The sequence below is a fragment of the Oncorhynchus masou genome, chromosome 27, assembly GCF_036934945.1.
Source record: "Oncorhynchus masou masou isolate Uvic2021 chromosome 27, UVic_Omas_1.1, whole genome shotgun sequence".
NCBI lineage: Eukaryota > Metazoa > Chordata > Actinopteri > Salmoniformes > Salmonidae > Oncorhynchus > Oncorhynchus masou.
This window is the reverse complement of record NC_088238.1, coordinates 23,902,266-23,918,171: the sequence shown is the minus strand read 5'-3', so window position 1 is coordinate 23,918,171 and position 15,906 is coordinate 23,902,266. Positions and strand designations below refer to the sequence as shown.

The window sequence follows — 15,906 nt, the reverse complement described above, 5'->3', positions numbered from 1 at the left end:
CAAAGCACCAGATGCCTGGAAGGAAAAGGAAGGAGGAGTGGAGCCTTAAGCCTGAGGAGAGGGATGATTCTTGGTACAAAAACAAGACGGCTCCCTCAGATTCCTCCATGTCCCAATGGCCCAGTGCACAGTGTGGATTGCCCATTCCTCCACGGTCGCTCTGGCGATTAACCTTTATTAGGAGAAACTTTACCCCGACCCCCTCAGATCTGACAGGTGCCATGATCAACAACAACAAAAAACATTCAGCCACCATCCACTGCTCACGGTCCAACATGGACAGGTTTCAGTTTCATTTCAGTGACGCAAATTTCAGTCATTCCAAAGCTCAACTGATAGTGAGGGATACGTGTCCCTGTAGAGCTCCCTCTATTGAGCCCTGGAGCTAACTAAGTGCTAAATCACAAGCAACAAGTGTGCTGTTTATATTAGCGAGGCAGAAATATACATGGCAGTGTAAAGTCCTACTGACCTGCTCGGCAAAGAAGGAGACGACAGTAAAGATCACCAGAGTCACCAATACACAGTGGGTCCAGAACTTCAGCTTGTCCCGATATACTCGCCTGTAAGATATAGACAGTAAGACAGCAAAAATAAACAAACTATTTTTGTGCCATCAATGAACACATGACAAAGCAGATAACTCTCTGAAAGTTATCACTCTCATATTCTGATCCTAGTCTCCAGTATGACAATTGATTGGGTGATTGACAGGGTGAAATGTTTTTGGGAAGTATCAATGAATACAAAACAGAAAGTCACAACTACCATATTCAGAGTCCAGTCTCAATTATGAAATATTTTAGGCTTGGGTGACAGGGTTAAAGGTCATTATGAAATGCCTGTGGTTCCAGGGGAGAGGACGACAGGGTAAAGGGGTGACAATGTGACATCAGGGGACCTCTGCTTCCACCTGCCTGTCACTTCACTAACACCCTTGTGACTCTTGGAGTGTCATGTGTGTGGCTCATACGAGTCTAATTTTAAAGTCTCGGTATCTGGATAGATTCCTCCAGCTCAGGCCTGGCGCTATAAGAGCAGGATCCCACTATAACCCCCTTGGATTCCCAGCGATCATTTACGGCAGTCCTGCACTCGGAGGTGCTGACAGCAAGGATCCTTCATTCTTCTCTTGGAGAAATGGGGAGAGACCTCTGTCTCACATGGCACTAATACAGTAAGATAACTTATCTGTCCATCTATCATTTAGGAGAGATACTACGATTGACAAAAGTATCTGTACAGGCATCTTGTACTGTGTGCACATTGTGCTTCTGCACTGCCACCAATTAATGTTATAATGAAAAAAGAATGTAACTAAATGAAGATCACATATTCAACTGATACACTCCAATATATCCTTTCAACTCTAGTATAAACCACCCCAGTCCTACCAGTCTCTCTCTCTCGTATAAACCACCCCAGTCTCTCTCTCTCTCTCTCTCTCTCTCTCTCTCTCGTATAAACCACCCCAGTCTCTCTCTCTCTCTCTCTCTCGTATAAACCACCCCAGTCTCTCTCTCTCTCTCTCTCGTATAAACCACCCCAGTCCTCTCTCTCTCTAAACCACCCCAGTCTCTCTCTCTCTCTCGTATAAACCACCCCAGTCTCTCTCTCTCTCTCGTATAAACCACCCCAGTCTCTCTCTCTCTCTCTCTCGTATAAACCACCCCAGTCCACCCCAGTCTCTCTCTCTCTCGTATAAACCACCCCAGTCTCTCTCTCTCTCTCGTATAAACCACCCCTCTCTCTCTCTCTCGTATAAACCACCCCAGTCTCTCTCTCTCTCGTATAAACCCCCCCTCTCTCTCTCTCTCTCGTATAAACCACCCCAGTCTCTCTCTCTCTCGTATAAACCACCCCAGTCTCTCTCTCTCGTATAAACCACCCCAGTCTCTCTCTCTCTCGTATAAACCACCCCACTCTCTCTCTCTCTCTCGTATAAACCACCCCAGTCTCTCTCTCTCTCTCGTATAAACCACCCCTCTCTCTCTCTCGTATAAACCACCCCAGTATAAACCACCTCTCTCTCTCTCTCTCTCTCTCTCGTATAAACCACCCCAGTCTCTCTCTCTCTCTCGTATAAACCACCCCCCTCTCTCTCTCTCTCGTATAAACCACCCCAGTCTCTCTCTCTCGTATAAACCACCCCTCTCTCTCTCTCGTATAAACCACCCCAGTCTCTCTCTCTCTCTCGTATAAACCACCCCAGTCTCTCTCTCTCTCTCTCGTATAAACCACCCCCCAGTCTCTCTCTCTCTCGTATAAACCACCCAGTCTCTCTCTCTCTCTCGTATAAACCACCCCAGTCTCTCTCTCTCTCTCTCGTATAAACCACCCCAGTCTCTCTCTCGTATAAACCACCCCAGTCTCTCTCTCTCTCTCGTATAAACCACCCCTCTCTCTCTCTCTCTCTCTCTCTCGTATAAACCACCCCAGTCTCTCTCTCTCTCTCTCGTATAAACCACCCCCCTCTCTCTCTCGTATAAACCACCCCAGTCTCTCTCTCTCTCGTATAAACCACCCCAGTCTCTCTCTCTCTCTCTCTCGTATAAACCACCCCAGTCTCTCTCTCTCGTATAAACCACCCCAGTCTCTCTCTCTCTCTCGTATAAACCACCCCAGTCTCTCTCTCTCGTATAAACCACCCCAGTCTCTCTCTCTCTCTCTCTCGTATAAACCACCCCAGTCTCTCTCCCCAGTATAAACCACCCCTCTCTCTCTCTCTCTCGTATAAACCACCCCAGTCTCTCTCTCTCTCTCTCTCGTATAAACCACCCCAGTCTCTCTCTCTCTCTCGTATAAACCACCCCAGTCTCTCTCTCTCTCTCTCTCTCGTATAAACCACCCCAGTCTCTCTCTCTCTCTCTCTCTCTCTCGTATAAACCACCCCAGTCTCTCTCTCTCTCTCTCTCGTAAACCACCCCAGTCTCTCTCTCTCTCTCTCGTATAAACCACCCCAGTCTCTCTCTCTCTCTCTCGTATAAACCACCCCAGTCTCTCTCTCTCTCTCGTATAAACCACCCCAGTCTCTCTCTCTCTCTCGTATAAACCACCCCAGTCTCTCTCTCTCTCTCTCTCGTATATTCAACAGCAGTCTCTCTCTCTCTCTCTCGTATAAACCACCCCAGTCTCTCTCTCTCTCTCTCGTATAAACCACCCCAGTCTCTCTCTCTCTCTCTCTCGTATAAACCACCCCAGTCTCTCTCTCTCTCGTATAAACCACCCCAGTCTCTCTCTCTCTCTCTCGTATAAACCACCCCCAGTCTCTCTCTATAAACCACCCCAGTCTCTCTCTCTCTCTCGTATAAACCACCCCAGTCTCTCTCTCTCTCAGTATAAACCACCCCAGTCTCTCTCTCTCTCTCTCGTATAAACCACCCCAGTCTCTCTCTCTCTCTCTCTCTCGTATAAACCACCCCTCTCTCTCTCTCGTATAAACCACCCCAGTCTCTCTCTCTCTCTCGTATAAACCACCCCAGTCTCTCTCTCTCTCTCTCGTATAAACCACCCCAGTCTCTCTCTCTCTCTCTCTCGTATAAACCACCCCAGTCTCTCTCTCTCTCTCTCTCTCTCGTATAAACCACCCCAGTCTCTCTCTCTCTCTCTCGTATAAACCACCCCAGTCTCTCTCTCTCTCTCGTATAAACCACCCCAGTCTCTCTCTCTCTCTCGTATAAACCACCCCTCTCTCTCTCGTATAAACCACCCCTCTCTCTCTCGTATAAACCACCCCAGTCTCTCTCTCTCTCTCTCTCTCTCGTATAAACCACCCCAGTCTCTCTCTCTCTCTCGTATAAACCACCCCAGTCTCTCTCTCTCTCTCTCGTATAAACCACCCCAGTCCTCTCTCTCTCGTATAAACCACCCCAGTCTCTCTCTCGTATAAACCACCCCAGTCTCTCTCTCTCTCTCTCGTATAAACCACCCCAGTCTCTCTCTCTCTCTCTCTCGTATAAACCACCCCAGTCTCTCTCTAAACCACCTCTCTCTCTCGTATAAACCACCCCAGTCTCTCTCTCTCTCGTATAAACCACCCCCCAGTCTCTCGTATAAACCACCCCAGTCTCTCTCTCTCGTATAAACCACCCCAGTCTCTCTCTCTCTCTCGTATAAACCACCCCAGTCTCTCTCTCTCTCGTATAAACCACCCCAGTCTCTCTCTCTCTCTCTCTCTCGTATAAACCACCCCAGTCTCTCTCTCTCGTATAAACCACCTCTCTCTCTCTCTCGTATAAACCACCCCAGTCTCTCTCTCTCGTATAAACCACCCCAGTCTCTCTCTCTCTCGTATAAACCACCCCAGTCTCTCTCTCTCTCGTATAAACCACCCCTCTCTCTCTCTCTCTCTCTCTCGTATAAACCACCCCAGTCTCCCTCTCTCTCTCTCGTATAAACCACCCCAGTCTCTCTCTCTCTCTCTCTCGTATAAACCACCCCTCTCTCTCTCTCTCTCTCTCGTATAAACCACCCCAGTCTCTCTCTCTCTCTCTCTCTCGTATAAACCACCCCAGTCTCTCTCTCTCTCTCTCGTATAAACCACCCCAGTCTCTCTCTCTCTCGTATAAACCACCCCAGTCTCTCTCTCTCTCTCTCGTATAAACCACCCCAGTCTCTCTCTCTCTCTCGTATAAACCACCCTCGTATAAACCACCCCTCTCTCTCTCGTATAAACCACCCCAGTCTCTCTCTCTCTCTCTCTCGTATAAACCACCCCACCGTATAAACCACCCCAGTCTCTCTCTCTCTCTCTCGTATAAACCACCCCAGTCTCTCTCTCTCTCTCTCGTATATAAACCACCCCTCTCGTATCTCTCTCTCTCTCTCTCGTATAAACCACCCCAGTCTCTCTCTCTCTCTCTCTCGTATAAACCACCCCAGTCTCTCTCTCTCTCTCGTATAAACCACCCCAGTCTCTCTCTCTCTCGTATAAACCACCCCAGTCTCTCTCTCTCTCTCTCTCGTATAAACCACCCCAGTCTCTCTCTCTCTCTCTCTCGTATAAACCACCCCAGTCTCTCTCTCTCTCTCTCTCGTATAAACCACCCCAGTCTCTCTCTCTCTCTCTCGTATAAACCACCCCAGTCTCTCTCTCTCTCTCTCTCTCGTATAAACCACCCCAGTCTCTCTCTCTCTCTCTCTCTCTCTCTCGTATAAACCACCCCTCTCTCTCTCGTATATAAACCTCCGTATAAACCACCCCTCTCTCTCTCTCTCTCTCGTATAAACCACCCCAGTCTCTCTCTCTCTCTCGTATAAACCACCCCAGTCTCTCTCTCTCTCTCTCTATCGTATAAACCACCCCAGTCTCTCTCTCTCTCTCTCGTATAAACCACCCCAGTCTCTCTCTCTCTCTCTCTCTCTCTCTCGTATAAACCACCCCAGTCTCTCTCTCTCTCTCGTATAAACCACCCCAGTCTCTCTCTCTCTCTCTCTCTCTCTCGTATAAACCACCCCAGTCTCTCTCTCTCTCGTATAAACCACCTCTCTCTCGTATAAACCACCCCAGTCTCTCTCTCTCTCTCTCTATAAACCACCCCAGTCTCTCTCTCTCTCTCGTATAAACCACCCCAGTCTCTCTCTCTCTCTCTCGTATAAACCACCCCAGTCTCTCTCTCTCTCTCTCGTATAAACCACCCCAGTCTCTCTCTCTCGTATAAACCACCCCAGTCTCTCTCTCTCTCTCTCTCGTATAAACCACCCCAGTCTCTCTCTCTCTCTCGTATAAACCACCCCAGTCTCTCTCTCTCTCTCTCGTATAAACCACCCCAGTCTCTCTCTCTCTCTCAGTCTCTCTCTCTCTCGTATAAACCACCCCAGTCTCTCTCTCTCTCTCTCTCGTATAAACCACCCCAGTCTCTCTCTCTCTCTCGTATAAACCACCCCAGTCTCTCTCTCTCGTATAAACCACCTCTCTCTCTCTCTCTCTCTCGTATAAACCACCCCAGTCTCTCTCTCTCTCGTATAAACCACCCCAGTCTCTCTCTCTCTCTCGTATAAACCACCCCTCTCTCGTATAAACCACCCCTCTCTCTCTCTCGTATAAACCACCCCAGTCTCTCTCTCTCTCTCTCGTATAAACCACCCCAGTCTCTCTCTCTCTCTCTCTCTCTCTCTCTCGTATAAACCACCCCAGTCTCTCTCTCTCTCTCTCTCGTATAAACCACCCCAGTCTCTCTCTCTCTCTCTCTCTCGTATAAACCACCCCAGTCTCTCTCTCTCTCTCGTATAAACCACCCCAGTCTCTCTCTCTCTCTCGTATAAACCACCCCAGTCTCTCGTATAAACCACCCCAGTCTCTCTCTCTCTCTCGTATAAACCACCCCAGTCTCTCTCTCTCTCTCGTATAAACCACCCCAGTCTCTCTCTCTCTCTCTCTCTCTCTCTCTCTCTCGTATAAACCACCCCAGTCTCTCTCGTATAAACCACCCCAGTCTCTCTCTCTCTCAAACCACCCCAGTCTCTCTCTCTCTCTCTCTCTCTCGTATAAACCACCCCAGTCTCTCTCTCTCGTATAAACCACCTCACTCTCTCTCTCTCGTATAAACCACCCCAGTCTCTCTCTCTCTCTCGTATAAACCACCCCAGTCTCTCTCTCTCTCTCTCTCTCTCGTATAAACCACCCCACCCCTCTCTCTCTCGTATAAACCACCCCAGTCTCTCTCTCTCTCTCGTATAAACCACCCCAGTCTCTCTCTCTCTCTCTCGTATAAACCACCCCAGTCTCTCTCTCTCTCTCTCGTATAAACCTCTCGTATAAACCCAGTCTCTCTCTCTCTCTCTCTCGTATAAACCACCCCAGTCTCTCTCTCTCTCTCTCTCTCTCTCTCTCGTATAAACCACCCCAGTCTCTCTCTCTCTCTCTCTCTCTCTCTCGTATAAACCACCCCAGTCTCTCTCTCTCTCTCTCGTATAAACCACCCCAGTCTCTCTCTCTCTCTCTCTCGTATAAACCACCCCAGTCTCTCTCTCTCTCTCTCGTATAAACCACCCCAGTCTCTCTCTCTCTCTCTCGTATAAACCACCCCAGTCTCTCTCTCTCTCTCTCTCGTATAAACCACCCCAGTCTCTCTCTCTCTCTCTCGTATAAACCACAGTCTCTCTCTCTCTCTCTCTCGTATAAACCACCCCAGTCTCTCTCTCTCTCTCTCGTATAAACCACCCCAGTCTCTCTCTCTCTCTCGTATAAACCACCCCAGTCTCTCTCTCTCGTATAAACCACCCCTCTCTCTCGTATAAAACCCCACTCTCGTATAAACCACCCCAGTCTCTCTCTCTCTCTCTCTCTCTCGTATAAACCACCCCAGTCTCTCTCTCTCTCTCTCTCTCTCTCTCTCGTATAAACCACCCCAGTCTCTCTCTCTCGTATAAACCACCCCAGTCTCTCTCTCTCTCGTATAAACCACCCCAGTCTCTCTCTCTCTCTCTCTCTCGTATAAACCACCCCAGTCTCTCTCTCTCTCTCTCTATAAACCACCCCAGTCTCTCTCTCTCTCTCGTATAAACCACCCCACTCTCTCTCTCTCTCGTATAAACCACCCCAGTCTCTCTCTCTCTATAAACCACCCCAGTCTCTCTCTCTATAAACCACCCCCACTCAGTCTCTCTCTCTCTCGTATAAACCACCCCAGTCTCTCTCTCTCTCTCTCGTATAAACCACCCCAGTCTCTCTCTCTCTCTCTCGTATAAACCACCCCAGTCTCTCTCTCTCTCTCTCTCTCTCTCTCTCGTATAAACCACCCCAGTCTCTCTCTCTCTCGTATAAACCACCCCTCTCTCTCGTATAAACCACCCCAGTCTCTCTCTCTCTCTCGTATAAACCACCCCAGTCTCTCTCTCTCTCTCTCGTATAAACCACCCCAGTCTCTCTCTCTCTCTCTCTCGTATAAACCACCCCAGTCTCTCTCTCTCTCTCTCGTATAAACCACCCCAGTCTCTCTCTCTCTCTCTCTCTCTCTATAAACCACCCCAGTCTCTCTCTCTCTCTCTCTCTCGTATAAACCACCCCAGTCTCTCTCTCTCTCTCTCTCGTATAAACCACCCCAGTCTCTCTCTCTCGTATAAACCACCCCAGTCTCTCTCTCTCTCTCTCTCTCTCTCGTATCCCTCTCTCTCTCTCGTATAAACCACCCCAGTCTCTCTCTCTCTCTCTCGTATAAACCACCCCAGTCTCTCTCTCTCTCGTATAAACCACCCCAGTCTCTCTCTCTCTCTCTCTCGTATAAACCACCCCAGTCTCTCTCTCTCTCTCTCTAAACCACCCCTCTCTCTCGTATAAACCACCCCCTCTCTCTCTCTCTCTCTCTCTCTCTCGTATAAACCACCCCAGTCTCTCTCTCTCTCTCTCTCGTATAAACCACCCCAGTCTCTCTCTCTCTCTCGTATAAACCACCCCAGTCTCTCTCTCTCTCTCTCGTATAAACCACCCCAGTCTCTCTCTCTCTCTCTCGTATAAACCACCCCAGTCTCTCTCTCTCTCTCTCGTATAAACCACCCCAGTCTCTCTCTCTCTCTCTCGTATAAACCACCCCAGTCTCTCTCTCTCTCTCGTATAAACCACCCCAGTCTCTCTCTCTCTCTCGTATAAACCACCCCAGTCTCTCTCTCTCTCTCGTATAAACCACCCCAGTCTCTCTCTCTCTCGTATAAACCACCCCAGTCTCTCTCTCTCTCTCTCTCTCTCGTATAAACCACCCCAGTCTCTCTCTCTCTCTCTCTCTCTCTCGTATAAACCACCCCAGTCTCTCTCTCTCTCTCTCTCTCTCGTATAAACCACCCCAGTCTCTCTCTCTCTCTCTCTCTCGTATAAACCACCCCAGTCTCTCTCTCTCTCTCTCGTATAAACCACCCCAGTCTCTCTCTCTCTCTCTCTTATAAACCACCCCAGTCTCTCTCTCTCTCGTATAAACCACCCCAGTCTCTCTCTCTCTCGTATAAACCACCCCAGTCTCTCTCTCTCTCGTATAAACCACCCCAGTCTCTCTCTCTCGTATCTCTCGTATAAACCACCCCTCTCTCTCTCGTATAAACCTCTCTCTCTCTCTCTCTCTCTCTCTCTCGTATAAACCACCCCAGTATAAACCACCCCAGTCTCTCTCTCTCTCGTATAAACCACCCCAGTCTCTCTCTCTCTCTCTCGTATAAACCACCCCAGTCTCTCTCTCTCTCTCTCGTATAAACCACCCCAGCCTCTCTCTCTCTCTCGTATAAACCACCCCAGTCTCTCTCTGTCTCTCTCTCTCTCTCTCTCGTATAAACCACCCCAGTCTCTCTCTCTCTCTCGTATAAACCACCCCAGTCTCTCTCTCTCTCTCTCTCTCGTATAAACCACCCCTCTCTCTCTCTCTCGTATAAACCACCCCAGTCTCTCTCTCTCTCGTATAAACCACCCCAGTCTCTCTCTCTCTCTCGTATAAACCACCCCAGTCTCTCTCTCTCGTATAAACCACCCCAGTCTCTCTCTCTCTCGTATAAACCACCCCAGTCTCTCTCTCTCTCGTATAAACCACCCCAGTCTCTCTCTCTCTCGTATAAACCACCCCAGTCTCTCTCTCTCTCTCTCTCGTATAAAAACCACCCCTCTCTCTCTCTCTCTCGTATAAACCACCCCAGTCTCTCTCTCTCTCTCTCTCTCTCTCTCGTATAAACCACCCCAGTCTCTCTCTCTCTCTCTCTCGTATAAACCACCCCAGTCTCTCTCTCTCTCTCTCTCGTATAAACCACCCCAGTCTCTCTCTCTCTCTCGTATAAACCACCCCAGTCTCTCTCTCTCTCTCGTATAAACCACCCCAGTCTCTCTCTCTCTCTCTCTCTCTCGTATAAACCACCCCAGTCTCTCTCTCTCTCTCTCGTATAAACCACCCCAGTCTCTCTCTCTCTCTCTCGTATAAACCACCCCAGTCTCTCTCTCTCTCTCTCGTATAAACCACCCCAGTCTCTCTCTCTCTCTCGTATAAACCACCCCAGTCTCTCTCTCTCTCTCTCTCGTATAAACCACCCCAGTCTCTCTCTCTCTCTCTCTCTCGTATAAACCACCCCAGTCTCTCTCTCTCCTCTCTCTCTCTCGTATAAACCACCCCAGTCTCTCTCTCTCTCTCTCGTATAAACCACCCCAGTCTCTCTCTCTCTCTCTCGTATAAACCACCCCAGTCTCCCTCTCTCTCTCTCGTATAAACCACCCCAGTCTCTCTCTCTCGTATAAACCACCCCAGTCTCTCTCTCGTATAAACCACCCCAGTCTCTCTCTCTCTCTCGTATAAACCACCCCAGTCTCTCTCTCTCTCTCTCGTATAAACCACCCCAGTCTCTCTCTCTCTCTCGTATAAACCACCCCAGTCTCTCTCTCTCTCTCGTATAAACCACCCCAGTCTCTCTCTCTCTCGTATAAACCACCCCAGTCTCTCTCTCTCTCTCGTATAAACCACCCCAGTCTCTCTCTCTCTCTCGTATAAACCACCCCAGTCTCTCTCTCTCTCTCTCTCGTATAAACCACCCCAGTCTCTCTCTCTCGTATCTCGTATAAACCTCTCTCGTATAAACCACCCCAGTCTCTCTCTCTCTCTCTCGTATAAACCACCCCAGTCTCTCTCTCTCTCTCGTATAAACCACCCCAGTCTCTCTCTCTCTCTCTCTCGTATAAACCACCCCAGTCTCTCTCGTATAAACCACCCCTCTCTCTCTCTCTCGTATAAACCACCCCAGTCTCTCTCTCTCTCTCGTATAAACCACCCTCTCTCTCTCTCGTATAAACCACCCCAGTCTCTCTCTCTCTCGTATAAACCACCCCAGTCTCTCTCTCTCGTATAAACCACCCCAGTCTCTCTCTCTCTCGTATCTCTCTCTCTCGTATATAAACCACCCCAGTCTCTCTCTCTCTCTCTCTCTCTCTCGTATAAACCACCCCAGTCTCTCTCCTCTCGTATAAACCACCCCAGTCTCTCTCTCTCTCTCTCTCTCGTATAAACCACCCCAGTCTCTCTCTCTCTCTCTCGTATAAACCACCCCAGTCTCTCTCTCTCTCGTATAAACCACCCCAGTCTCTCTCTCTCTCTCTCGTATAAACCACCCCAGTCTCTCTCTCTCTCGTATAAACCACCCCAGTCTCTCTCTCTCTCTCTCGTATAAACCACCCCAGTCTCTCTCTCTCTCTTATAAACCACCCCTCTCTCTCTCTCTCGTATAAACCACCCCAGTCTCTCTCTCTCTCTCTCTCTCTCTCTCGTATAAACCACCCCAGTCTCTCTCTCTCTCTCTCGTATAAACCACCCCAGTCTCTCTCTCTCTCTCGTATAAACCACCCCAGTCTCTCTCTCTCTCTCGTATAAACCACCCCAGTCTCTCTCTCTCTCTCGTATAAACCACCCCAGTCTCTCTCTCTCTCTCTCGTATAAACCACCCCAGTCTCTCTCTCTCTCTCGTATAAACCACCCCAGTCTCTCTCTCTCTCTCGTATAAACCTCTCTCTCTCGTATAAACCACCCCTCTCTCTCTCGTATAAACCACCCCAGTCTCTCTCTCTCTCTCTCTCTCTCGTATAAACCACCCCAGTCTCTCTCTCTCTCTCTCGTATAAACCACCCCAGTCTCTCTCTCTCTCGTATAAACCACCCCAGTCTCTCTCTCTCTCTAGCATAAACCACCCCAGTCTCTCTCTCTCTCGTATAAACCACCCCTCTCTCTCGTATAAACCACCCCAGTCTCTCTCTCTCTCTCTCTCTCTCTCTCGTATAAACCACCCCAGTCTCTCTCTCTCTCTCGTATAAACCACCCCAGTCTCTCTCTCTCTCGTCTCTCTCTCTCTCTCGTATAAACCACCCCAGTCTCTCTCTCTCTAAACCACCCCTCTCTCTCTCTCTCGTATAAACCACCCCAGTCTCTCTCTCTCTCTCGTATAAACCACCCCAGTCTCTCTCTCTCTCTCGTATAAACCACCCCAGTCTCTCTCTCTCTCTCTCTCGTATAAACCACCCCAGTCTCTCTCTCTCTCTCGTATAAACCACCCCAGTCTCTCTCTCTCTCTCGTATAAACCACCCCAGTCTCTCTCTCTCTCGTATAAACCACCCCAGTCTCTCTCTCTCTCGTATAAACCACCCCTCTCTCTCTCTCTCGTATAAACCACCCCAGTCTCTCTCTCTCTCTCTCTCTCTCGTATAAACCACCCCAGTCTCTCTCTCTCTCTCGTATAAACCACCCCAGTCTCTCTCTCTCTCTCTCGTATAAACCACCCCAGTCTCTCTCTCTCTCTCTCTCTCGTATAAACCACCCCAGTCTCTCTCTCTCTCGTATAAACCACCCCAGTCTCTCTCTCTCTCTCTCTCTCTCTCTCGTATAAACCACCCCAGTCTCTCTCTCTCGTATAAACCACCCCAGTCTCTCTCTCTCGTATAAACCACCCCAGTCTCTCTCTCTCTCTCTCGTATAAACCACCCCAGTCTCTCTCTCTCTCGTATAAACCACCCCTCTCTCTCGTATAAACCACCCCCCCCAGTATAAACCACCCCTCTCTCTCTCTCGTATAAACCACCCCAGTCTCTCTCTCTCTCTCGTATAAACCACCCCTCTCTCTCTCTCTCGTATAAACCACCCCCCTCTCTCTCTCTCTCTCGTATAAACCACCCCAGTCTCTCTCTCTCTCGTATAAACCACCCCAGTCTCTCTCTATAAACCACCCCTCTCTCTCTCGTATAAACCACCCCAGTCTCTCTCTCTCTCGTATAAACCACCCCAGTCTCTCTCTCTCTCTCTCGTATAAACCACCCCAGTCTCTCTCTCTCTAAACCACCCCAGTCTCTCGTATAAACCACCCCAGTCTCTCTCTCTCTCTCTCGTATAAACCACCCCAGTCTCTCTCGTATAAACCACCCCTCTCTCTCTCGTATAAACCACCCCAGTCTCTCTCTCTCTCTCTCTCGTATAAACCACCCCAGTCTCTCTCTCTCTCTCTCTCTCGTATAAACCACCCCAGTCTCTCTCTCTCTCTCCCAGTCTCGTATAAACCACCCCAGTCTAAACCACCCCTCTCTCTCTCTCGTATAAACCACCCCAGTCTCTCTCTCTCTCGTATAAACCACCCCTCTCTCTCTCTCTCGTATAAACCACCCCAGTCTCTCTCTCTCTCTCTCTCGTATAAACCACCCCAGTCTCTCTCTCTCTCGTATAAACCACCCCCCAGTCTCTCTCGTATAAACCACCCCTCTCTCTCTCTCGTATAAACCACCCCCCTCTCTCTCTCTCTCGTATAAACCACCCCAGTCTCTCTCTCTCTCTCGTATAAACCACCCCAGTCTCTCTCTCTCTCTCTCTCTCGTATAAACCACCCCAGTCTCTCTCTCTCTCTCTCTCTCTCGTATAAACCACCCCCCTCTCTCTCTCCCCTCTCTCTCTCGTATAAACCACCCCAGTCTCTCTCTCTCTCGTATAAACCACCCCAGTCTCTCTCTCTCTCTCGTATAAACCACCCCAGTCTCTCTCTCTCTCTCTCTCGTATAAACCACCCCAGTCTCTCTCTCTCGTATAAACCACCCCAGTCTCTCTCTCTCTCTCTCTCGTATAAACCACCCCAGTCTCTCTCTCTCTCTCTCTCGTATAAACCACCCCAGTCCTCCTCTCTCTCTCGTATAAACCACCCCAGTCTCTCTCTCTCGTATAAACCACCCCAGTCTCTCTCTCTCTCTCTCTCTCTCGTATAAACCACCCCAGTCTCTCTCTCTCTCGTATAAACCACCCCAGTCTCTCTCTCTCTCTCTCTCTCGTATAAACCACCCCAGTCTCTCTCTCTCTCTCGTATAAACCACCCCAGTCTCTCTCTCTCTCGTATAAACCACCCCAGTCTCTCTCTCTCTCTCGTATAAACCACCCCCTCTCTCTCTCTCTCTCTCTCTCGTATAAACCACCCCAGTCTCTCTCTCTCTCTCTCTCGTATAAACCACCCCCTCTCTCTCTCTCTCTCTCGTATAAACCACCCCAGTCTCTCTCTCTCTCTCTCTCGTATAAACCACCCCAGTCTCTCTCTCTCTCTCTCGTATAAACCACCCCAGTCTCTCTCTCTCTCTCGTATAAACCACCCCAGTCTCTCTCTCTCTCTCTCGTATAAACCACCCCAGTCTCTCTCTCTCTCTCTCGTATAAACCAACCACCCCGTATAAACCACCCCAGTCTCTCTCTCTCTCTCTCTCGTATAAACCACCCCAGTCTCTCTCTCTCTCGTATCTCGTATAAACCTCAGTCTCTCTCCCTCTCTCTCTCTCGTATAAACCACCCCAGTCTCTCTCTCTCTCTCGTATAAACCACCCCAGTCTCTCTCTCTCTCTCTCGTATAAACCACCCCAGTCTCTCTCTCTCTCTCTCTCTCGTATAAACCACCCCTCTCTCTCTCTCTCTCTCTCGTATAAACCACCCCAGTCTCTCTCTCTCTCTCTCTCGTATAAACCACCCCAGTCTCTCTCTCTCGTATAAACCACCCCAGTCTCTCTCTCTCTCCCGTATAACCCACCCCTCTCTCTCTCATCTCTCTCTCTCGTATAAACCACCCCAGTCTCTCTCTCTCTCGTATAAACCACCCCAGTCTCTCTCTCTCTCTCGTATAAACCACCCCAGTCTCTCTCTCTCTCTCGTATAAACCACCCCAGTCTCTCTCTCTCTCTCTCTCTCTCGTATAAACCACCCCAGTCTCTCTCTCTCTCTCGTATAAACCACCCCAGTCTCTCTCTCTCTCTCTCGTATAAACCACCCCAGTCTCTCTCTCTCTCTCTCGTATAAACCACCCCTCTCTCTCTCTCTCGTATAAACCACCCCCTCTCTCTCTCTCTCGTATAAACCACCCCAGTCTCTCTCTCTCTCGTATAAACCACCCCAGTCTCTCTCTCTCTCTAGCATAAACCACCCCAGTCTCTCTCTCTCTCTCGTATAAACCACCCCAGTCTCTCTCTCTCTCTCTAGTATAAACCACCCCAGTCTCTCTCTCTCTCTCTCGTATAAACCACCCCAGTCTCTCTCTCTCTCTCTCGTATAAACCACCCCAGTCTCTCTCTCTCTCTCTCTCTCTCGTATAAACCACCCCAGTCTCTCTCTCCTCTCTCTCTCTCTCTCGTATAAACCACCCCAGTCTCTCTCTCTCTCTCGTATAAACCACCCCAGTCTCTCTCTCTCTCTCTCTCTCTCTCTCGTATAAACCACCCCAGTCTCTCTCTCTCTCTCGTATAAACCACCCCAGTCTCTCTCTCTCTCTCGTATAAACCACCCCAGTCTCTCTCTCTCTCTCTCTCTCGCATAAACCACCCCTCTCTCTCTCTCGTATAAACCACCCCAGTCTCTCTCTCTCTCTCTCGTATAAACCACCCCAGTCTCTCTCTCTCTCGTATAAACCACCCCAGTCTCTCTCTCTCTCTCTCTCGTATAAACCACCCCAGTCTCTCTCTCTCTCGTATAAACCACCCCAGTCTCTCTCTCTCTCTAGTATAAACCACCCCAGTCTCTCTCTCTCTCTCTAGTATAAACCACCCCAGTCTCTCTCTCTCTAGTATAAACCACCCCTCTCTCTCGTATAAACCACCCCAGTCTCTCTCTCTCTCTCTCGTATAAACCACCCCAGTCTCTCTCTCTCTCGTATAAACCACCCCTCTCTCTCTCTCTCTCTCGTATAAACCACCCCAGTCTCTCTCTCTCTCTCGTATAAACCACCCCAGTATCTCTCTCTCTCTCTCTCGTATAAGTCTCTCTCTCTCTCTCTCTCGTATAAACCCCACCCCAGTCTCTCTCTCTCTCGTATAAACCACCCCAGTCTCTCTCTCTCTCGTATAAACCACCCCAGTCTCTCTCTCTCTCGTATAAACCACCCCAGTCCCTCAGTATAAACCACCCTCTCTCTCTCTCGTATAAACCACCCCAGTCTCTCTCTCTCTCGTATAA

General features: G+C 49.5%; 1 protein-coding gene across 1 annotated transcript in view; it reads right to left on the bottom strand.

Annotated features, from left to right (window-relative positions):
* Positions 1-15,906, bottom strand: part of LOC135515845 (N-acetylglucosamine-1-phosphotransferase subunits alpha/beta-like) — a 33,892-nt gene that overhangs the window by 2,505 nt on the left and 15,481 nt on the right. Inside the window, exon 20 of the mRNA XM_064939632.1 lies at positions 473-563. Coding sequence (XP_064795704.1) covers positions 473-563 — 91 coding nt within the window. The remainder of the gene's footprint in view (positions 1-472; positions 564-15,906) is intronic.